We start from the raw sequence: 21,124 nt of genomic DNA on the forward strand, positions 1-21,124 counted from the left end.
GTAACTAGAATTTAAATTATTTTTTTTTAGGAAATACATCTTAGACACAGATGTCTGTCAGTTTAGATTCCCAACAATGAAGATGCATGCTTCTAGAAAGCATGTCTAAGATTTGAGTACTTTGCCACTGTTGGAGATAACAGGGTCTTGGTTAAATACCATGATGTGAGCGTGTAAATAATAATAAACCACATCAGAGTTAAAACTTATTGAACACTTGCTAGTTACCAGGCACTGAGGTAATTTAAATCTCACGATCCTATGAAGTAGCTGCTATAATAATTCCCAAGTGTAGCTAAGGAAGTTTAGGCTTCAAATGGTCAAATAACTTGCTCAGGGCCACATAGTCAAGATCAGAAGGAGTTTCTAAATAATACAGTTACAATGCTATTTGTTGATTCACTTAATTTAGACATTATTCATTAATTCAGTGCCCAGAATAGTCTAACTCAATGTAGTTATTATGAGTTATTTGCTAAGGGATTACTCCCAATTAGATTTGATTTGGATTTAGAGCTCTTATACTCGCCGAACCCCCAATTCTCCTCTCCCCCCCAACATAGGTGCATCACAATTTTAATTTCTCAATACTTAATGTTTACTGTACTATGATTATGTTTCTCTACTTGCTCTATTTTATTTTTTCCAGAGTGAATGCAGTCCCCGTGACTTTCTACATGCATCTTCTTAATATTTCTTCATAGTTCACTTTCAGGGATGGAGTGCAACATGAGACAAGAATCTAAGGAAAGACAGATTTCTTGGGACCCCAATATAAAAGATACAAGAGAAGGGGGATCTAGTTCCCCACTCAAACCATTTTCTCTGTTAAAATATTATGTTCTATTTCTAGTTTCACCTACTTCTAACCCTGACCTAACCTGAATTTTACAGAAAGACCAATAAATCTCATTTATCTTTAGTTCCCTTATTTTATTCAATACAAACTACATTCCAAGCCTAATCTAGCCAATTTTTTTAAGTAGGCTCCACACTGGTCATGGAACCCACCATGGGGCTTGAACTCACGGCGCTGAGATCAAGACCTGAGCTGAGATCAAGAGTTGGAAACTTAACTGACTGAGCCACCCAAGCACCCCAATTTTTAAGCTATAAAATTATTCTGATTCCTGAACCTTTCAACCTACAAAACTCTCAGTTGATACATCTAATCTTTCTTTAATAGAACACTGTATAGAGTCCTTGATGCTGACTTTCCAGCATCATAGGACTTAAATCCAACTACCAATACACGTGCTAAGAAAACCTAGTTACTGGCATAAATACACAAAGTACTATATCCTACTTCTTTTTTGCTTTTTAAAAATTTTTGATACATATACAAAGTATATATAATTTTTCACGTAACCAACTGAGCCACCCAGGCGCCTCACTAATGTATATATAATTTTTCGTAAATAAATAACTAATAACATACATCTTTTTAATGGATGTATACAATCCCTTGTCTTTTATTTCTCTCCTTTATCTTTGGCTACATCATGTATATGCCACATGCAGGCACCTAAAACAGTTTCTTCATGTTCTTCTAAATTTTACATCTGTGTGCATTAAAATTCAGTGAGTCGAGGGGCACCTGGCTGACTCTGTCGGTAGAGCACATGACTCTTGATCTCTGGGTCATGAGTTCAAGCCCCACATTGAGCATAGAGTCTACTTAAAAGAAATAAATAACAAAATTCAATGAGTCAAGCTCCATTAACACTGATATGCATGGCCTGTCAGAGTGCAGACTGTACCCCTTTCTGAAAGGTTTCTCAGGAGAGACCACAGGGTGCTGTCACCTGAATTACTGCCCTCTGGTTTAGCTGGTAATTAACTGCTCCAAATATCTGCTGTATTGGATCATAGAGCTTCAGGACCAGGGAAAATCTAAGACCAATTTCCAGATGCCTGATGGCAACTCATATTTCTATAGCAACTGAGCATTTGAAAAAAAAATTCCATATGCATTATCCCATTTTGGGTTTACAGAACACCTTAAGAGTTGATATTTTGACTTCTCACTTTGCAGATAAGGACTTGTCATTCAGTACATGGTATAACTTTAACCACACCACGCTGTACTCTCTGGATTTGGGATAATGTCAGCTTTACATTATCATGTTCTGGTGAATATTTTGGGATTGCCTATATCAAAAAGGAGATTAAATTTCTGAAGCAAAATACATGTCCAGACCCAAGAAATGTAACACAAAAATTTTGATCTCTAAATGTATGAAAAGGTGGTAGGCAGTAAAAAGTCCAGGCCTTGACCATTTCCTCTAACCACCCTGATCTCTAAAACACTGTCCAACTCATCTGACTCCTAACAAACCTTGGCAGTAGTGAGATGAGTAAAACACAGGAAACAGTTCAGTGGGGGCAGCTGCTCCCACCTGGCTTCCCACCTGGAGGAGAATTGATGCAGAAAATCCCTCTACGGTGACAGAGTTAATCCTCGGGCTCCACAAGGCAGCCAAGGCTCCAGCCCACCTCTCCTAGGGTGCACCGTGTGGGGAGGTTGGTCTGGATTGCTCTCGTATTTCTTACTTCTCAGCTTCACACTCCCATTTGCCGCTTCATCAGACGTTTCTCATTGGTGGATCTTGGCAACTGCTCTATTATTACCCCTAAGATACTGATGAACTTTGTGTCAGAGAAAAACACCATTTGTGGACAGCATGTCACAGCTCTGTCCCTTGCTTGTGTTCGTCGTGGCTGACGGGGACATGCTGACCATGACACTTTGTCATCACCATCAAGGCAGTTCCCTGTTGGTAGTTGTAGGATTTGTAATGGGACTGAATGGCGCACAAACAGACCCTATGCCTTGTATGAAGATTGTCCTTTTGTGAGCTATTCATCAGTCATTACTTCTCTCATATACTAGCATGTATGATATTGATATGACAATTTTCCTTTTGGCTTAATTCAACGTCAGAGTCACTAGATTGACAATCTCTGTGTCCTAGGCCTTTTCTCTCCAGCATCCTCCACATCAGCTCCACAGACAGCAAGTCCAAAGCCTTCAGCAAAAGCTCTGAGATTTTTCTATGGGTCTGATGCATTCATGCATCTCCCTTTTCGCTCTCAGGTCACTTGCCATAGAAGAAGCCAGCTCCTATGTAGTGAGAACACTCAGTCGGCCCTATGGGGAGTCATGTGGTGAGGAAGTGAAGCTGCCTGACACAACGAGGCTTTCTCCCAACAGCCACGTGAGTGAGCCATCTGGAATGCAAATCATCCAACCCCACTCAAACCTTCATATGACCAGAGCCCCAGCCAATCTGTTGACTTTAACCTTGTGAGAACCAGGCCAGCCCAACTAAGCTGCTACCAGACCCTAGACCTACAGAAACTAAGGGATAATAAACCTTTGTTTGTTACACAGAAATAATTAATGCACATATGAAGAGATACTCAACTTGTTCATGTATCAAAAGAAATGCAAATTGATGTAATGAGATATCACTTTATAGCACCAGCTCATTTTTTTTTAATTTTTTTTTCAATGTTTATTTATTTTTGGGACAGAGAGAGACAGAGCATGAACGGGCGAGGGGCAGAGAGAGAGGGAGACACAGAATCGGAAACAGGCTCCAGGCTCTGAGCCATCAGCCCAGAGCCCGACGCGGGGCTCGAACTCACGGACCGCAAGATCGTGACCTAGCTGAAGTCGGACGCTTCACCGACTGCGCCACCCAGGCGCCCCCGCACCAGCTCATTTTAATCTCAATTTGCACTCATAAAAATATCAAGGACCCGAAGAGCTTTTGTACATGTGAGTTATATCAATTGATATTTACCATGTTAGAAACGAAAATGGGAAATCTTTATTTTATTCATGTATTTTAAAATAAAATCATAAATCCATCCCATACTAACACAAATATTTTTGTGAAAAATAAGTATATTTTCCAAAATAAAATAAAAACTTAGTGAGAAAAGTGACCCTGTTTTACAATTTTGCAAATCTCTGAATATCTGGTTTGGTAGAAGATAGAAGGAATCTCATATCTGCCTTGGCAATCAGTCCATTGAAATATCACATATTATGCAGCCTCTGGAAAATACTACTACGCTCTCATGCAAGAATGGGAATTCAAAGACCAAATAGTGTCTTGATATTAGTACGGAAATAGTTTTGACCTTGTGGACCCCTTAAAAGCTCCTCAAGTACTCTCAGGGGTTCCTGGACCACACTTTGAGAACCTCTGCTTTACATTCAACAGATTGACCCAAAAAAAATTTTTTTATGTTTATTTATTTATTCTGAGAGTGAGAGAGAGAGAGAGCAAGTGCATGAGTAGGGGAACAGAAAAGAGGGAAGGAAAGAATCCCAAGCAGGTTCACACTGTCAGCACAGAGTCTGACGCGGAGCTCAATCTCACAACCCTGGGATCACGCGCTGAGCTGAAATCAAGAGTCAGATGCTTAAGGGGCACCTGGGTGGCTAGTCAGTTAACATCTGGCTTTGGCTCAGGTTATGATGTCAAGGTTTGTGAGTTCAAGCCCTGTGTCAGGCTCAGAGCCTGGAGCCTGCTTCAGATTCTGTGTCTCCCTCTCTCTCTGCCCCTCCTCTCTCTCTCTCTCTCTCTCTCAAAAATAAATAAACATTAAAAAATTTTAATAAAATAAAAAGAATTGGATGCTTAACCAACTGAGCCACCCAGGCACCCCCAGACTGACAAAAATTTTAAAGTTGAATGGTGCTGTCGGTGAAGATGTGGGAACATAAGAAACTTTATGCACCACAGCCATTCTAGAGAGCAATACGAAACTGCTTAAGACAAGGTAACTATATGCTGCCCTATGACCTAAAATTCCAAGGTCCTGGTTACATATGCCAATTGAATTGTCTTGAAGGACCACAAGGGCAAATGTACATTTTCTATGGAACAGGAGGGCAAGCAAAATGAGTGTTCATCAACAGGCAAATGAGGTAAAATGAAGTATTCTGCTGCAGTAGAAACAACAGATTAGCTGTGAACATAGCAATATGTATCAACTTTAGAGGTACAGGGCTCAGTCAAAATAAAAAGAAACAATGAGATTTAAACTCAGGGCGCCTGGGTGGCTCAGTTGGTTGGGCATCAGACTTCAGCTCAGGTTATGATCTCACTGTTTGGGTTCAAGCCCTGTGTTGGGCTCTGTGTTAATGGCTCAGAGCCTGGAGCCTGCTTAGGATTCTGTGTCTCCCTCTGTCTCTGCCCCTCCCCTGCTGTTTCTCTCTCTCAAAAATAAATAAACATAAAAAAAAAATTTTTTTAATGAGATTTAAAACAAAATCACTTATGAATATTTATAGTACATAGGTTTTTGGGTAAAGCTCAGTCATGTCATGTCATGTCATGGCAGGGAAATGTTTCTGCAAACAACAGAAAAGGCTATATTAATTACAAAACATTATGTTTTGTTATCAGGATATCAGGAAGCTATGCAGAAAATGAGGACACGATGAATTAAACTTCAAGAGGGGACAGAACCATTTCAAGGTAAGAGTACAATCTCTAGGAATTTTCTGTTTCCGGATGCCAGCTCACCATTGGTTTTGGTCTAGGCGAAGGGCCTATGTTGGGGTTAAAATGAACCATCAGGGCTGTTGTTATGAGGGTGGAACAACAATTGGAAATTTGAGGGACTTAAACACATTCCTAGTCTTCCCCACAGGATATTTACTGAGTATTGGTGGGCTAGACCAAAAGTGAAATCTCCCCCACTAGCGATAATTAGGAAACAAAGACACTGCACAGGGAGTGAGCCTGCATTGAACTCACTGATACAAACTTACCGAATCAGTCTCTCCTTCAAAACATGTGCCAGATTGTGAGACTAACATACAGTGGGAGGTTAAATAATTAAACTGAAATCCCCTAAGGAGGATAATAGACCCTCTCACAATCCTTCAGAGATTAAGAGGACCTACAAACTCTCAATCAAAAACCTGGAAAGATCAGGCTTTCAGAAAAAAAAAAAAAAAAAAAACTGACTGCAGAATGAATCTTACTAAAACTCCAGCACAGACCTAACTCGCCTCAGTCCCCGATGAAATTCAATGATCAACGTCTGGCCCTGTGTGTCTGACGAAAGAAAAAGGAAGCATCTCTGGCAAAAGATAGCCTTACCTAGCATCTCTGGTTCTTACAGTTCTTTTATCTACAATGTTCAGCATATAGTGCAAAATTGCAAGGAGATAAAATCATATGCAAAAAGGAGACAGTAGAAGCAGGTCTACAGATCACAGTTCTGGAGTTAGTAACAAGGATTTTAAAATAACTCTGATTAATAGGCTCAAGAAAATCGAGAAGGGATGAATTAAAGTGTGGAGATTTTCACCAGAAAACTAGGATCCTTAAAAAAAAAATGAAATGGAATTTTCTGGAGTGAAGATAACATTCTAATCTTGAGTGGGTGTGGATTACACTGGTGTATGCATTTGTCAAACTCTGTATGCAGGCTTAAGCTTTGTGCATCAATGTATCAATTTTATCTTGAAAGAAACAAGCTGCCTGTGTCTTCCCCTCTCTCTGCCCCCCCCCACTTCCTCTCTCTCTCTCTCTCTCTCTCTCTCTCTCTCAAGGGTAGACATTAAAAAAAAACCCTAAAAAAAAAAAAAAGGCAGGGGTGCACCTAGGTGGCTCACTCTGTTAAGTGTCAGACTTCTCAGGTCATGACTCATACATGGTTCTTGAGTTCGAGCCCCATGTCGGGCTCTGTGCTGACAGCTCAGAGCCTGGAGCCTGCTTAGCATTCTGTGTCTCCCCCTCTCTCTGCCCCTCCCCTGCTGGCCCTCTGTCTCTCTCTCTCAAGAATAAACATTAAATATATACATATATTTATATAATAAAAAAAGAAAGAAACAAGCTGCAAATATTGAAGTATAATTAACGATGTGCATGCTGAAGTATTTAGGGACAAGTATGTGAATATTTGCCATTTGCTTTGACATGTACCCAGAAAAATAACACAGATTGAAGGGTAGATAGAGGGATGAATAGATAGATGTGCAAAAAATCAAGCAGAGTAAAATATGCTAATGGTAGAAGCATCACAGATATTCACTGTATATTCTTTTCAACCTTGATTTATATTTAAATGCTTTCATAATAAAATATCGATGCAATTTAATAAGAAGATATTATAAATATCGGTATGTGAAATAAAGTTGACAGTTTGGATGAAAGATGGACAATTTCCTCGAAAATTTAACTAATCCCCTATAGTGTTTTAAAATATTCCACAATTTTTTTTGACACTCCTTTCAAAATGTGGAGCCTAATTTCCTTGAATATGGGCTGGATTTCATGGCTTCCTTCTACTGAATACGAAAAAAATAGAAACAGCCATTGTGACTTCAGAGGTGAGGTCACAAAAGGCAGCACAGCTTCCTATTTGTTCTCTCTCTTGGAGCATCTGCTCTGCGAAAACCAGCCGCCATGTTGCCCTGTAGAGAGGCCCACATGGTAAGAAACTAAGGCCTCTGCCAACACCTAACAAGGAACTGAGACTCCAGCCAGTAATCACTGGGTGAGCTTGGATTTGGATCCTCTAGTCCCACTGAAGGCTTTGGTTGCCTGCAACCCTGACATCTTGACTATAACCTCATGAGAGACTTTGAATCAGAACAACCCAGCTAGGCTGCTCTTAAATTTCTGATCTACAGAATCTTTGAGATGAACTTCGGGCAACAAAGACTTTCTAGAGAGCAGCATGATACCACTTAAGACAAGTTAAGTATATGCTGTCCTGAGACTTAAAGATTCTAAAAGCAAAGTGAGTGGTCATCAACAGGCAAATGAGGAGATAAAATGAAATAATATGCTTGCTGTTTTAAGGGTTCACTTTTAGTACAGTTTTGTTGCAGCAATAGAAAAGTAGTGCATTTAAGCTAGTAGAAGAGAGAACCGAAAATCTGAATAGTCAAATATTTATCAAGGAAACTGAGTCCATTAACTAAAACTTCACCACAAAGAAAACCCCAAGCCTACATGGCTTCGCTAATAAATTCTTCCGAATATTTAGTGGAGAGAACTGACATCAATCTTGCACAAACGTTCCCAGATAACAGATAAAGAAACACTTTCTAATAATTCGTTTAGTGAGGCCAGCATAATGTGCCAAAGCCCTCACAAGAAAGAAAAATTAGATCAAGCTTGCTCTTTTTTTAAATATAAATGCAAAATCTTTAACAAAAGTTCAGCAAACTGAAACCACCCCAAAATTGAGGATATGATGTAGAGCAAAAGAAGCCAGACACACTGGGTGTTGTGTGTAAGTGACAAATCATGGGAATCTAACCCCAAAACCAAGAGCACCCTGTATACACTCTATGTTAGCCAACTCGACAATAAATTGTATTTAAAAAAAAAAAGAAGCCAGACACAAAAGAAAATAACATATGATTCCATTTCTAGAAGGTATAAAGAAGACAAAACTAATTTATACCATTAGAAGTAGGGGCGCCTGGGTGGCTCATTTAAGCGACCAACTTCAGCTCAGGTCATGATCTCACGGTTTGTGGGTTCGAGCCCCACATCGAGCTCTGTGCTGACAGCTTGGAGCTTGGAGCCTGCTTCGGATTCTGTGTCTCCCTCTCTGCCCCTCCCCCGCTCATGCTCTGTCTCTCTCTCTCTCTCTCTCTCTCTCTCTCTCTTTCAAAAATAAATAAACATTATGGGGCGCCTGGGTGGCGCAGTCGGTTAAGCGTCCGACTTCAGCCAGGTCACGATCTCGCAGTCCGTGAGTTCGAGCCCCGCGTCGGGCTCTGGGCTGATGGCTCGGAGCCTGGAGCCTGTTTCCGATTCTGCGTCTCCCTCTCTCTCTGCCCCTCCCCCGTTCATGCTCTGTCTCTCTCTGTCCCAAAAATAAATAAAAACGTTGAAAAAAAAAAAATTTAAAAAAAAAAAAAAGAAAAAAAAATAAATAACATTAAACAAATTTTTAAAAAAGAAGTTAGAATAATGATTACCCTTTGGGAAATGATACTTAGGAAGCACTTCTGGTGGGGGGCACCTGGGTGGCTCAGTCAGTTAAGAGTCTGACTTCAGCTCAGGTCACTATCTCGTGCTTCATGGGTTCGAGCCCCACGTCAAGCTCTGTGCTAACAGCTCAGAGCCTGGAGCCTGCTTCCGATTCTGTGCCTCCCTCTCTCTCTGCCCCCCCCCCGCTTGCTGTGTGTCTCGCTGTCTCTCAAAAATGAATAAACATTATTTTTTAAAAAAAGGAAGCATTTCTGGGGGTGTTAGCAAGGTTCTATTTTTTGATCAGAAGAAAGTTTATTGAACGTTGTGCTTATGATATATGCATATTAATGTATGTATATTATACTTCTCCAAAATGTAAACTGATTTAGGCAAAAGAAAATACACGCATACAAACCAATAATAAACATTGGCAAAAACACACATTATGAAAAGATTCAGAAATGGGAGTGTGGAAATACTAATGGGGAATAGGAAAGGATCTTTTCTCCTGTTCCCATGCCTGTCTCATTCCATTCAGCAAACACAGGGCAGCTCTAAATCAGAGTTGGCCTCTAACCTGGAGATGGAGACAGAGGCAGGCCCAGTCTAAACATTTGTGAGCCCAGGAAAAACAGTTTAAATAGAAGGCCACATACCATATACCTATACATTTTAAAGTTATAGATCAAGCTAACAAACTGTTAAATAAAGTATGTTCTGTCTGTCTGCCTTCACACACACACACACACACACACACACCCTTCATAATGATCAGGAATGCCAGTTTTGAATTTAGAATCCCCAGACTCCTCAGATCCCTTCTTCCCAAACCAGCTAAGTCCCACATTGCAAGAAGTCTCACGATTGCATGTGTGGGCATCCACGACTTCTAAATCTATCCAAATCCCCACAACAAGCCATTTTTTAGGCCCAGGAGTGCACACCACCAGCATGATCTACCCTTGGGAGGATGCACCTGAGGAAAAGACCTGTACAGGCCCTGGAAGCAGGATGGGTCCACCTGGAGGGGGAATCACAGTGTCTCAGGCACTAGAAGAGTGGTCTAGAGCAGGTGCATGTGCTCTGAAAGGTCACAGCTCCTTAGCCCCATGGACACTTAGCCTGTGAGAAGGATTCAGCCAGAGGCAGCCAGTGTGAAGACCAAGGTCAGGGCCTCTCTTTGCCAAGTCTAGAAGTAGCACCAGAGACGAGAGTAAGTACCCTGTGCTTTTCCACCCACCCAACTCCACCAAACTGAAATAGAGTTGACATTTGCTCTACACTTTATACTTTGCAAAGCACCTTCGCATACAATACTCTTAGTCAATCCTCACAAGCTTGTAAGATTACAACGTAAGATCATTTGATAGAGGAGAACACTGAGCCAAAAGTGACTTGCCTGAAGTCAAGCAATAAAAAAATGAGTACTGCTAGGTCTCCAGTGGGAGACTTTTCCCTGCAAATTTTAAAGGTCCTATTCTTTCCACTATTCAATACTGCCACCCATCTCCCAGCTTTCTAGAGATTCAAAGGGGGCTAAAAAACACCAAAACAAACAAACAAAAATGTAAATGTGCATAAATTGTAAATATGAGGCTGAAACATTGTAGGAAAAGACCAGAGGCCGGGAAGGAAATTTAACAGCAAATATAGAGTAGTTTCTGGGAAAGATCCTGGGCCCAAAGCAAAAATCACCAGCAAGACAAAGAATACTATGTAAGAGCAACAATCCTAGCTGGGTGTTGGGGGCTCCTCTCCCACGCAGACCACAAAATGAGGGCCTTCACCACATTTCAGCAATCTCCACCCAAATTCCACACCAATTACATGGGGGGGGGGCCCTGGCTCCACAACTCTCCACCACCCCACCAAAAATACTTTATTAATGAGAGGGCAGCATAAAGCCACGGGACTCCATGTGCTCAGGGACAACCCAGAGAGAGCGGCCTGGCACCAGCCCCAGCTGAAGCCCGACCCTCCTCCAGTGAGGACCCACTAAGCTATGCCTCCCTCTAATTATCAGATGCCTGGCTCAGGGCCTGGCCAGTTATTTAGAGAACCAGTGCCTGCTCCTAGCACAGATCTCCGTGAGGCTGGGGCCGCAGGCACTGTCTGCTCAAAGCCAGCTGCCTGAAGCTGCCATCTCCCCACACCGTGGTCCTGGGACCCTTCCTGCGGCCTCTGCACCCCAAAGGTCAGCGGCACCATGTCACTCGCACACACAGCTGCAGAGTACATGCTATCAGATGCCCTGCTGCCCGACCGTAGGGGACCCCGCCTCAAAGGACTGCACCTGGAACTTCCCCTGGACCGCATGGTCAAGTTCATAGCTGTGGGCTTCCCCTTGTTGCTGATGTCCCTAGCATTTGCCCAGGAGTTCTCTTCCGGTAAGTAGCTTCCAAGACCCAGTGTATGAGAGACCCCGCTTTGTTTCACTCTTTGCATGGACTCCGAAGTGGCTCCCATATTGTCCAGGTGTCATGACTTTGGCCTGGGCATTACCCAAAAAGCAGACTATTCATGAATTTAGGGCACCAGCAGAGCAGAGGCACCAAAAATTTTGAAAACCATTTCCGAACTTTTGTAGTAAAAAATTTAGCTTTAATTTCGGTATTAATATATTTTATGTCACTGCAATAATTAAACTTTTATTTTGATTTTCATATGGATCTAGAGAGATCAGGGCTCCATAATCTTTTCAGGACCTAGGACCGCTAAAGGTCTTAGTTGGCCATGCTTTAGATGAGTCTCTTACTGTCTCAGAGCCTTCTGCCTACTCTCCACCTCCAGGGTTTCTGATTTAAGGACATATGTTAAAAGACTGACATATCATAGGTGCTAAATAAATCCATTCCTTCTTTCCCACAGCCCGTGGCCACACACACACACACACACAACATTAACAAACACACAGACCTGGTGTTCTAGGCACTAGATTAACTCAGCAAATTTCCTACCTCTATTAAAGAAAAGGTGGACTTCCTGAGGATTGGGATTTCTGGCTTTCTTTTCTGGCTATACGATTAGCTTACTGTTTCCCAAAGAGGTATGTCAACCTCCCACTGCCTCTTCGTTCCCCCACAAGATGGAGAGAACCCTTGGTTCCCCCTTCCACCTCTCTCTGGAGAATCATGGAAAAACAAAACTCTCCCTCCGAGCCCGTTCCCTTTCAGGACCTCCTGCTCACCCTTTCCCTTGATTGGGCTCAGAAACAGGCCACTAATCCTCTAAATTTTAGAACCTAAAAGATGCCAGTTCTCTCAGGAAGGAGAAGTCACCACCAAACCACAGGAGTGTGGGGCGCCCCTGCTGCCCGCATGTCCGGGACTCCAAGGGAAGCTTTGAGAGGGAAGAACCCACGTCAGAGGGGAGCCAGTGCAATAAGGGAGCTGAGCCAAACAGGCCTATGGTGACGCTGCAGTGCACAACCTGAAACTGGGGCCTGGGAATCAGAAAGTGCCTGCCAGATAAAAAAAACTGGCGGAGCTCTGGAGGCATCCCCTGGAAGGCTCTCAGCTGACAGTCCTCTGGGTCCCCATTCCTCCACTCCCAACTCCAGGCTGCCTCCAAGCTGTGTTCTTATTCCAGGGCCCCCCATCCGATGCTTCTCTCCCAGTAACTTCAGCATCCGGCAGGCCGCCTACGTGGACGGTTCCTGCTGGGACTCACTTATTCACCACGAACAGGATGAGCTTGGCCAGAACAAGATGAAATCCCTGTGGCCTCACAAGGTAAAGTAAGCTGGGCTCCATCAGGCTGCTTCGTGGCAGGGTGGAGCAGGCTAGAACCACACCATTATCTTCTCTCTTGCCTCTTTGCCACCCCACCCCATGTTTTTTTTTTTTTCTTTTGTCATTGACTCTCATGTTTCTTCAAATGTCTGGTGATCTTTGGTTGCCCACTTTTATCTGATTGGAAGCTTTGTGCCTATGGGTGAGGCTGGCTGACCAGCAGCCTTCTGTTTACAGTGAACCCTTCAGGCCATTTCGCTGGGAAAACCTCAAATATCGGTATCTGTAATCCTTTCTCTTGGGCTGATTCCCAAAAAGCATCACTGGATCGTTAATTGTGTGGATCCAGGGTGGCAGTTGGTATTAAACTCGGTTACCAACACTCTAGGGACTCAACTGTGGGTCTCAGCACTCAGTATTCATTCAACTAACATGGTTCTCAAGTTTGTTCCCCTGCCCTCAATGGACCCAAGTGCAGAAACTCTTTGGTTTAATGTTTCCAAAGAGCAAACCACAGGCAGATTGATTCTGCCAGTGGATGGAAAGGGCAGTCACTTGACAAGTGCATCATATTATAGGGAAGATCTGTGGGCCTGTTTTTTCAGTATTCCTGTTTGCAACCCCACCTGTACCCCCATTTTCAGACGTACCTCATATCTGCAACTCTTGAGTCTTTCTAGTTCTGTGGTGCAAAAACAGCTTGCTTGGCCTGCCTCAACTCCCAGCTCCCTACCCCCCCAAACAGGCTGCTATTTTCTAGCAGACGACTGCTTTCCAGTTTGCAACACTTTCTTGCTCTTGTCTCCCGTTTTCCTTGCCCTTGGAGAATTATGTCTTTTTTATCCCTTTAGTGCCATGCTAGTGGGGCTTCGTGAGGGAGCAGAAGTCACGTGTGTGTCCAATTCACAATGTTGAATTGGAAGTCACTGGTGACATTTTTAAGTTACGACAATTTACAAGGCCTCAAAAGGCCACCCAGGTCTGGGACCCAGGCAAAACTACAGACTTAATGGAAAGAGTTCATGGGGTGTCTGTCAGTGGAAGTGTTCAAAGAGGATCCAGATGGCAACAAGGGCAAGATACTGCAGAGGGGATTCAAATGTGAAAAGAGTCAAACTGTCTGACCGCCAGGATTGCCTGAGAGCTCTTTAAACCCAGATTCTCTGGTTCCACTTCAAACCTACTGAAACAGAATCTCTGGGGTGATGCTTATCTTCAAGAAATGCCATGTCTTAGAACAGGAATGAAAAGGTTCTAATTTTTCTCGTGGATTAGTATAGTTTTCCTAACATGTCTCTCGTGTTTAGTTCAGAACACACACACGCACACACACACTTTCTTCCATCTAGCTGCAACCAAATATGCATCCTCCCTCTTTTTCCTCAAATTCTCCTCCAAAATAAAGGCAACCGTTGTTCAGGAGAAGCTACAGTCAAGTAGTTCTTATGAGCTCCTAAATCAGACTGCCTAGTTCCTGATCCTGCTCAGCCATCCACGATGTATAACCCTGTACAGCTTACTTAACCTTTTCATGCCTCAATTTTCTACCGTTAAAATAGAATAAAAATAGTTCCGAGGTGGATAGAGATACTAATAGTACCTATCTGATAGCATCTTTGTGAAGAGCAAATGAAATAATGCATGTCAAGCACCTGGCACAAATGAGCTTTAAAAGCCTTTAACAAGTTGAGTTTTGTGGGGCGCCTGGGTGCTCAGTCGGTTAAGCGTCCGACTTCAGCTCAGGTCACGATCTCACGGTCCGTGAGTTCGAGCCCCGCGTCGGGCTCTGGGCTGATGGCTCGGAGCCTGGAGCCTGCTTCCGATTCTGTGTCTCCCTCTCTCTCTGCCCCTCCCCCGTTCATGCTCTGCCTCTCTCTGTCCCAAAAATAAATAAACGTTGAAAAATTTTTAAAAAAAAAAAAAAAAAAAAAAAAAGGCGGACACTCTCCCCTAGGATGTGATGCCATGACCACTGCTGGCCATGGTCTCTGCTTAGCGACCCAGGCTAACATGCATGGGGAACGGAGGGACTCTCGTGGTTCTCTGTCGCTCTCCCCCACCTTCTGTCTCCCTCTTTCTCTCCTTATATCCCTCTCCCTCCCCTTGTCCTCCCTGGGCTCCTACATACCTACACAGACCCCAGATCTGAGGAGTGCAGCTGGGGAACATGGAGATTCAGCAAACCTTCTCCTCTGGGCTTCAACATACTCAGCCAGGTCAGTAGACAGCCTTACGTCCTGGGCGTGTGGTGGCTCATTCCCCCCACCGCCTTCCTTCCCCGACGCAGGAAGCAGGGAATGAGAGCCCCTCTCTCAGAGCTCTCTCTACACACTGGGGCCCCCTCCTCAGCTCACTCTCACCCCACAGGCCCTGCCCCCCCTGCTGGCCTTGGCTGTGGTCATGTACCTGCCTGTTCTGCTGTGGCAGTATGCAGCCCAGCCGGCCCTCAGCTCGGATCTGCTCTTCATCATCAGCGAACTGGACAAATCCTACAATCGTTCCATCCGCCTGGTGCAGCACATGTTGAAGATCCGGCAGAAAAGCTCAGATCCCCATGTTTTCTGGGATGAGCTGGAGAAGTGAGTTGTCTCTCCCACCCTTTTCTGAAGGCCTCAGTTGAGCGTTAACATGGCGTGCAGGGTCATCGTCAAACTATCCTCTGTACTGTCCTTCTCATGAACCCAAAGAGTTTAACACACCATCTCACTAACTTTCCATCATTTCTGTACAGGGAGGACAGAAAGGACTCTTCCTTAGTTTATAGGTGAACATCCTGCGTCACAAAGGGTTAATCTCCTAATGTACCACTTTTGTATACCATTCCCCTGCTCAGAACCTCCCCCCATGCCTGCAGGAAAAAAGCCAAATTCTCCCACATATTTTCCCAAGGCCCTCTACTTTTTCACACCTCTGACCACCAAGTGACAGAAACCTCCCACTTTACCCAGGCAGTCTCCTCCTCTTCTCCTGATTAGCCATTCATGCCTAATTTGCTGTGGTCCCGGCACTGTTCTGGGTGCTCCAGACCCATCAGTGTGCCTTGTGTGTGTCAGAGGCAGGGGTGGGGAGGGACAAAGGTATACCTACCCATATAGGGATTCTACGGAGGGGAAAGAGACAACAAATAAATACAACACATAGCAAATGATATGGCAGGAGATAAGTGGTATGGGAGCGGGGGAGCAAAGCCAAGTATGGGGGTCAGGAAAGCTGCAAGGTTGTGGAGTGGTGCCATTTTAAATAGGGCAGCCGAGGTAGGCTCCACCAACAGGAGCGTTGAACTGAGCTTTGGAAGCATATTCTGTCTTGTGTGTGTGCACATTCTCTATCCTCTGAAAAACGTTCCTCTCCTGTGGTCTTTCTGAACTCCATCCACCTCTCCATCCAGCTCCAAGACAATATTCTCCATAAAAGTTTCTGAACACTCCAGCCCGTGCTGGTACCTCTCTCCTAACTTGTACAACACCGTGGTTTGTATCCACCATTTTAGCAACAAATCAAGCACTACTATTATTTCCTGTTGGCGTACCTTATCCGCCCCTTCCCCACAAGGCGGCCTGTAAGCTCCTTCAAAGCAGAGACTGGCTTACGTGTGCCTGAACACCACAGCTCTCAACAAATATTTGTTAGCATGTTTATTTTCATAAAATGGGTGGGTTGGCCTAAAAATCATACACACAGTATACAGACCAAGCACCAGAACGTGGTTATTTAGACTCCCCGTCCAGTGCTAATTTAATACGCTTATTGCTTCCTAAGGATCCTGTTTCGGCTTACAGGTTTAGTCTGCTCTGCTGGGCAGAAATCCAGTGTGGCCATTTGTTATTCACTGATCATTCCCTGGGTTGACCACATTGCACTCATCAGCTGGAAAATTAAGAAATACTCACACGTCTCTTTAGGGAGAGGGTGGTTATGCTCCAGGAAGGCAGACTTTCATGTGAGCCAAGAATGCCACGTGGCATACACAGATTCCATTACTGCCCCACGTGGCTCTCTCAGATATGGTTCCAAATGGTCTCTCCTCACCCTGCCTCCTTTCTTCCCCTGCCCAGGGCTCGGAAAGAACGATACTTTGAATTCCCCTTGCTAGAGCGGTACCTGGCCTGTAAGCAGCGCTCACATTCCCTGGTGGCCACCTACCTCCTGAGGAACTCCCTCCTGCTCCTCTTCACCTCAGCCATCTACCTGTACCTTGGCCACTTCCACCTGGATGTCTTCTTCCAAGAGGAATTCAGCTGTTCCATCAAGACAGGCCTCCTAAGTGATGAGACCCACGTGCCCCATCTGATCACATGCAGGCTGACCTCTCTGTCCATTTTGCAAATTGTTAGTCTCTCCAGTTTAACAATATACACCCTATTGGTTCCAGTGATAATATACAACCTCACACGACTATGTCGGTGGGACAAACGGCTCCTATCCATCTATGAGATGCTGCCAGCTTTCGATCTCCTCAGCAGAAAGATGCTGGGATGCCCCATCAATGATCTCAATGTGATCCTCCTTTTCCTCCGAGCCAACATCTCTGAACTCAACTCTTTTAGTTGGTTAAGGGTCTTATGTGTTTTGAAGGACACGACCACCCAGAAGCACAACATTGACACAGTGGTCGATTTCATGACATTATTGGCTGGCTTAGAACCACAAAACCTAAACATCTCACCCAAAGGGTGTGATGAAAACCCCTAGTTAAAAAACCGTGGAGCAAGAAATTTTATGGAAAGTAAAATCTCTCTCCTTCTTCACAAGCCTCACACACTAAGGTACAAAAATACCCGCTTTAGAAATGCTAAGTGTGGATTCAGCTGAATCACATCCTGTATCATGTTTTCCTAAAGGTGAGAAGATAAAATCAACGCATGAAAACAAATCTGAAAGTTAGAGCTGAAGAGTCAAAGAACTAAAAAATTAGATCTAGAGCATTCTATGAGGATAGGGGGGAAAAAACACCTAAAACTCAGCTGAAGTCTAGACATTCTATAAGGAAAGAAGGTGCTAAAGGCTATTTATGGAGGCACGTTCTTTTCAGTATATGCACTCCATTGCCCTTCTGGAATGCACGCTCAGCTCAACCCAAAGAGCAAAAGGGCAATCTGTTAAGTGAATAAAAATGTGAAATGCTTCAGGTGTGGCCTGAAATCCTAGGAACTTGCCAGCTTGCTTTGTGGAAGTCATTGACCTTGCCCACGTCCTGTGTGGCCTGCAGAGTGGGATAGAAGACAATGATGGCAGGACCTTGTTATCTGCTTTTGGGGGTTAGGCCAGCATAGAACGAGGCCAGGGCCATGCATCAGCTAGGGGTGGAGCTCTGGGTTTTCTTTCATCTAAACCAGGGACCACTTCGCCAAGGGCTGGGATTATGGGCTTCTTCACAACTCTTGAGGGGCCCAGGCGTGCTTCGAATACTCCAGGAGATGCCACACCTCCTCCACTTACAGCCAGTCACTGAATAGTGACCATTAGAACTAAATGGGAAAGACAGGAAAGTGCTGTTGGGCACTTTCTCTCTCTCTTCTTTATTACCCCCTCTTAGCTTCTAACTTCCATTCCTACATCTGAATTTAATGGAACCTTGATCTGACTTCCGAGGCCCTGCCCAGCCCACGATACCATGCTGTCTCTCATTTGATATTTCATTTATAGAGCTGCATATTTCTTCAGAGAATTTTTGTATGCACCATTTAGACCCTTCTTCATATAGGTAAGCAGAAAAATTACATTGCTCCCATGCTTCTCACAACGCTGAGCCTTTGAATATGCTGTTTCACTGCCCAAGATGCCCTCCCCCGTTCTTCACTGGCTGTCCACTAGCTCTCCTTCTGAGTCTGCCCAGACCTATTTCCTGCAAGAAGGCTTCCCTATCTCCTCCCCTCTTCCCTAATTATGTGCTGCCATATCATTCAATACCTACCTCTGAGATAAAAATTCTTACACTGTATGAATATTGCCCACTCATTTGCCTTTTCCTCTTTAACAAGTTTCCTGAAGGTTGTATCATAGTGGGCACTAAATAAGTATTAATCTGAATAAGTAAGTGACTGAATTTTGCTCAACCATGTTACATTGTTTGGAGCACACAGACCCAGCCCCTAAATAATCTTGTATAAAAAAAGCTTTGTGGGGCAAGTGGCTGGCTCAGTCGACTGAGTGTCTGACTTCAGCTCAGGTCATGATCTCGCAGTTTGTGAGTTCAAGCTCCGCATCAGGCTCCATACTGACAGCTCGGAGCCTGGAGCCTGCTTCGGATTCTGTGTCTCTCGCTCTCTGCCCCTCCCCCACTCGCACTCTGTACCTCTCTCTCAAAAATAAACATTAATAAAAACTTTGTGCACAGAGATGCACTCCACAGCAATTGCTGAGCAAAAAGCCAAACAACATGGAAGTAATCATGTAAAATTATTATGCCGTAACTGGAATATTAAGCATTCATTTAAAATTATGTTTATGCTCCCGCTGTCTCTGTCTCTCAAAAAAAAATAAACATTAATAAAAAAAGTTGTAATTATGCTTATAAAGAAATCATAATAACACCACAAAATGATAATAAAGGTCAGTGAACAAAAAGGAAACATTATCTAACATATATGAAAATGCATGAAGGTATTAAACACATCCAAATGTTAAAAGTGGCTCTCCTTCACTGGGTGTTGTACGGAAACCAATTTGACAATAAATTTCATATACTGAAAAAAATTAAAATAAAAAAATAAAATAAAAGTGGCTCACCTTATGTGGCAACATTATGGATTTTTTAAAAGCTTCTTTGTACTATATTTTCTAAATTTCTAAAACTTGCCCAAAATGCTTTATAAATTGTAAGGAAACGTTTCTACTGAAGAAAAAGTCATATTGTAATGCAAATTCCACTGAAATCCATTGGCTAGAGCAGCTTGAAAACTAAAGGAATGAACACACTTTCCCTCCCACTAGGTATGAAACCTGTATATGAAGAGGAACAATGAAAATAAAGTCAGATCACAAAGCCTGCAAAGACAAAATACAGATGAACAGCAAATAAATCACGCAGTTGGCAAATAGGTTTTTTTTTTAATTTAAAAAAAATTTTTTTTTCAACGTTTATTTTTTTTGGGACAGAGAGAGACAGAGCATGAAAGGGCGAAGGGCAGAGAGAGGGAGACACAGAATCGGAAATAGGCTCCAGGCTCTGAGCCGCCAGCCCAGAGCCCGACGCGGGGCTCGAACTCACGGACGGTGAGATCGTGACCTGGCTGAAGTCGGACGCTTAACCGACTGCGCCACCCAGGCGCCCCTTTTTAAATTTTTTAAATGTTTATTTATTTTTGAGAGAGAGAGATAGAGCGTAAACGGGGGAGGGGCAGAGACAGAGGGAGACAAAGAATCTGAAGCAGGCTGTAGGCTCCAAGCTCTGAGCTGTCAGCACATAGCCGGATGCAGGGCTCTAACGATGCAGGGTGAGATCATGACCTGAGCCCAAGTCAGAGGCTTAACCAACCAAGCGCCTATTTGCAGGCGCCCCTGCAAATAGGTTTAAAAAAAAAAAATCTCTTCCTGTCACTCAATTATCTTTTCTCAGTTTCCAAGAGCCAACCTACACTAGCAAAGACATGATTGTGGATATTTGATTGTGGATATTTTGTGGGCAGAAAATATTCCTGGCAGTTTCCAAAAATGTATCTATTATGGCTGCCTTGAGTATGGCTGTGAAAGCACACTGGCATCCTGAAGAGTTGCTCTGTTAAAACTCAGCCACATGCAACAAGGGCAGCTTTCATTATGGAAGGATATGAAAGAACTTTCATAAGACTTCTGTGTGAAAACCATTTTGTCTTGACCCTGTCACTATTTTTACAATAATCAGAAATGAAATAGCTGGGTCATCAATTCGAAACCTTTTTTTGAACTCTGATTGTTACTTACACACATTAGTGTTACATTTTTCTCCAGTAATTCACTGAATTTAACTATGTACATACTTTCTTTAATTTCCATATACAACTCCAGAAGTCCACATTTTGACTGTCTAACGGTAATTATATTTTACACCAGTTTAGAACCCTCACTAACCTCCCTTATTCTAAATAGTATATTCAGTTTTCAACGGAAAAACCTGTGACACACAGGCTTATTCAGCTAGTTAGTGGCATTGCTGGAATAAGAATACAAGCCTTTTGAGCATCCAACTCCTGACTTTGGCTCAGGCCGTGATCTCACGGTTCATGAATTGGAGCCCAACTTCGGGCTCCGTGCTGACAGTGCTGACTGAGCCTGCTTGGGATTCTCTCTCCCTTCTCTCTGCCTCTGTCTCAAAAGTAAACTTAAAAAAAAAAACAAAAAACAAGCGTTTTGTCTTCCAGACCTGAGCATTTACCAGCACTGCCTCCTAAAAATTGCCTACCCTCCTTATTTGAGGATTTTAGATAGACCTTGGTTACAAAGTTAGCG

The 21,124-nt window shown here is 43.5% G+C and overlaps 1 protein-coding gene across 1 annotated transcript; it reads left to right on the forward strand.

Annotated features, from left to right (window-relative positions):
- The first annotated feature begins 11,172 nt into the window (after positions 1–11,172).
- Positions 11,173–17,376, forward strand: PANX3 (pannexin 3). Its single transcript, XM_030333688.1, is given in 5 exon segments — positions 11,173–11,353; positions 12,555–12,697; positions 15,065–15,276; positions 16,753–17,342; positions 17,345–17,376. Coding segments are annotated over 5 exon segments (1,158 nt in total).
- The last annotated feature ends 3,748 nt before the right edge of the window (positions 17,377–21,124 follow it).

The sequence above is a fragment of the Lynx canadensis genome, chromosome D1, assembly GCF_007474595.2.
Source record: "Lynx canadensis isolate LIC74 chromosome D1, mLynCan4.pri.v2, whole genome shotgun sequence".
NCBI lineage: Eukaryota > Metazoa > Chordata > Mammalia > Carnivora > Felidae > Lynx > Lynx canadensis.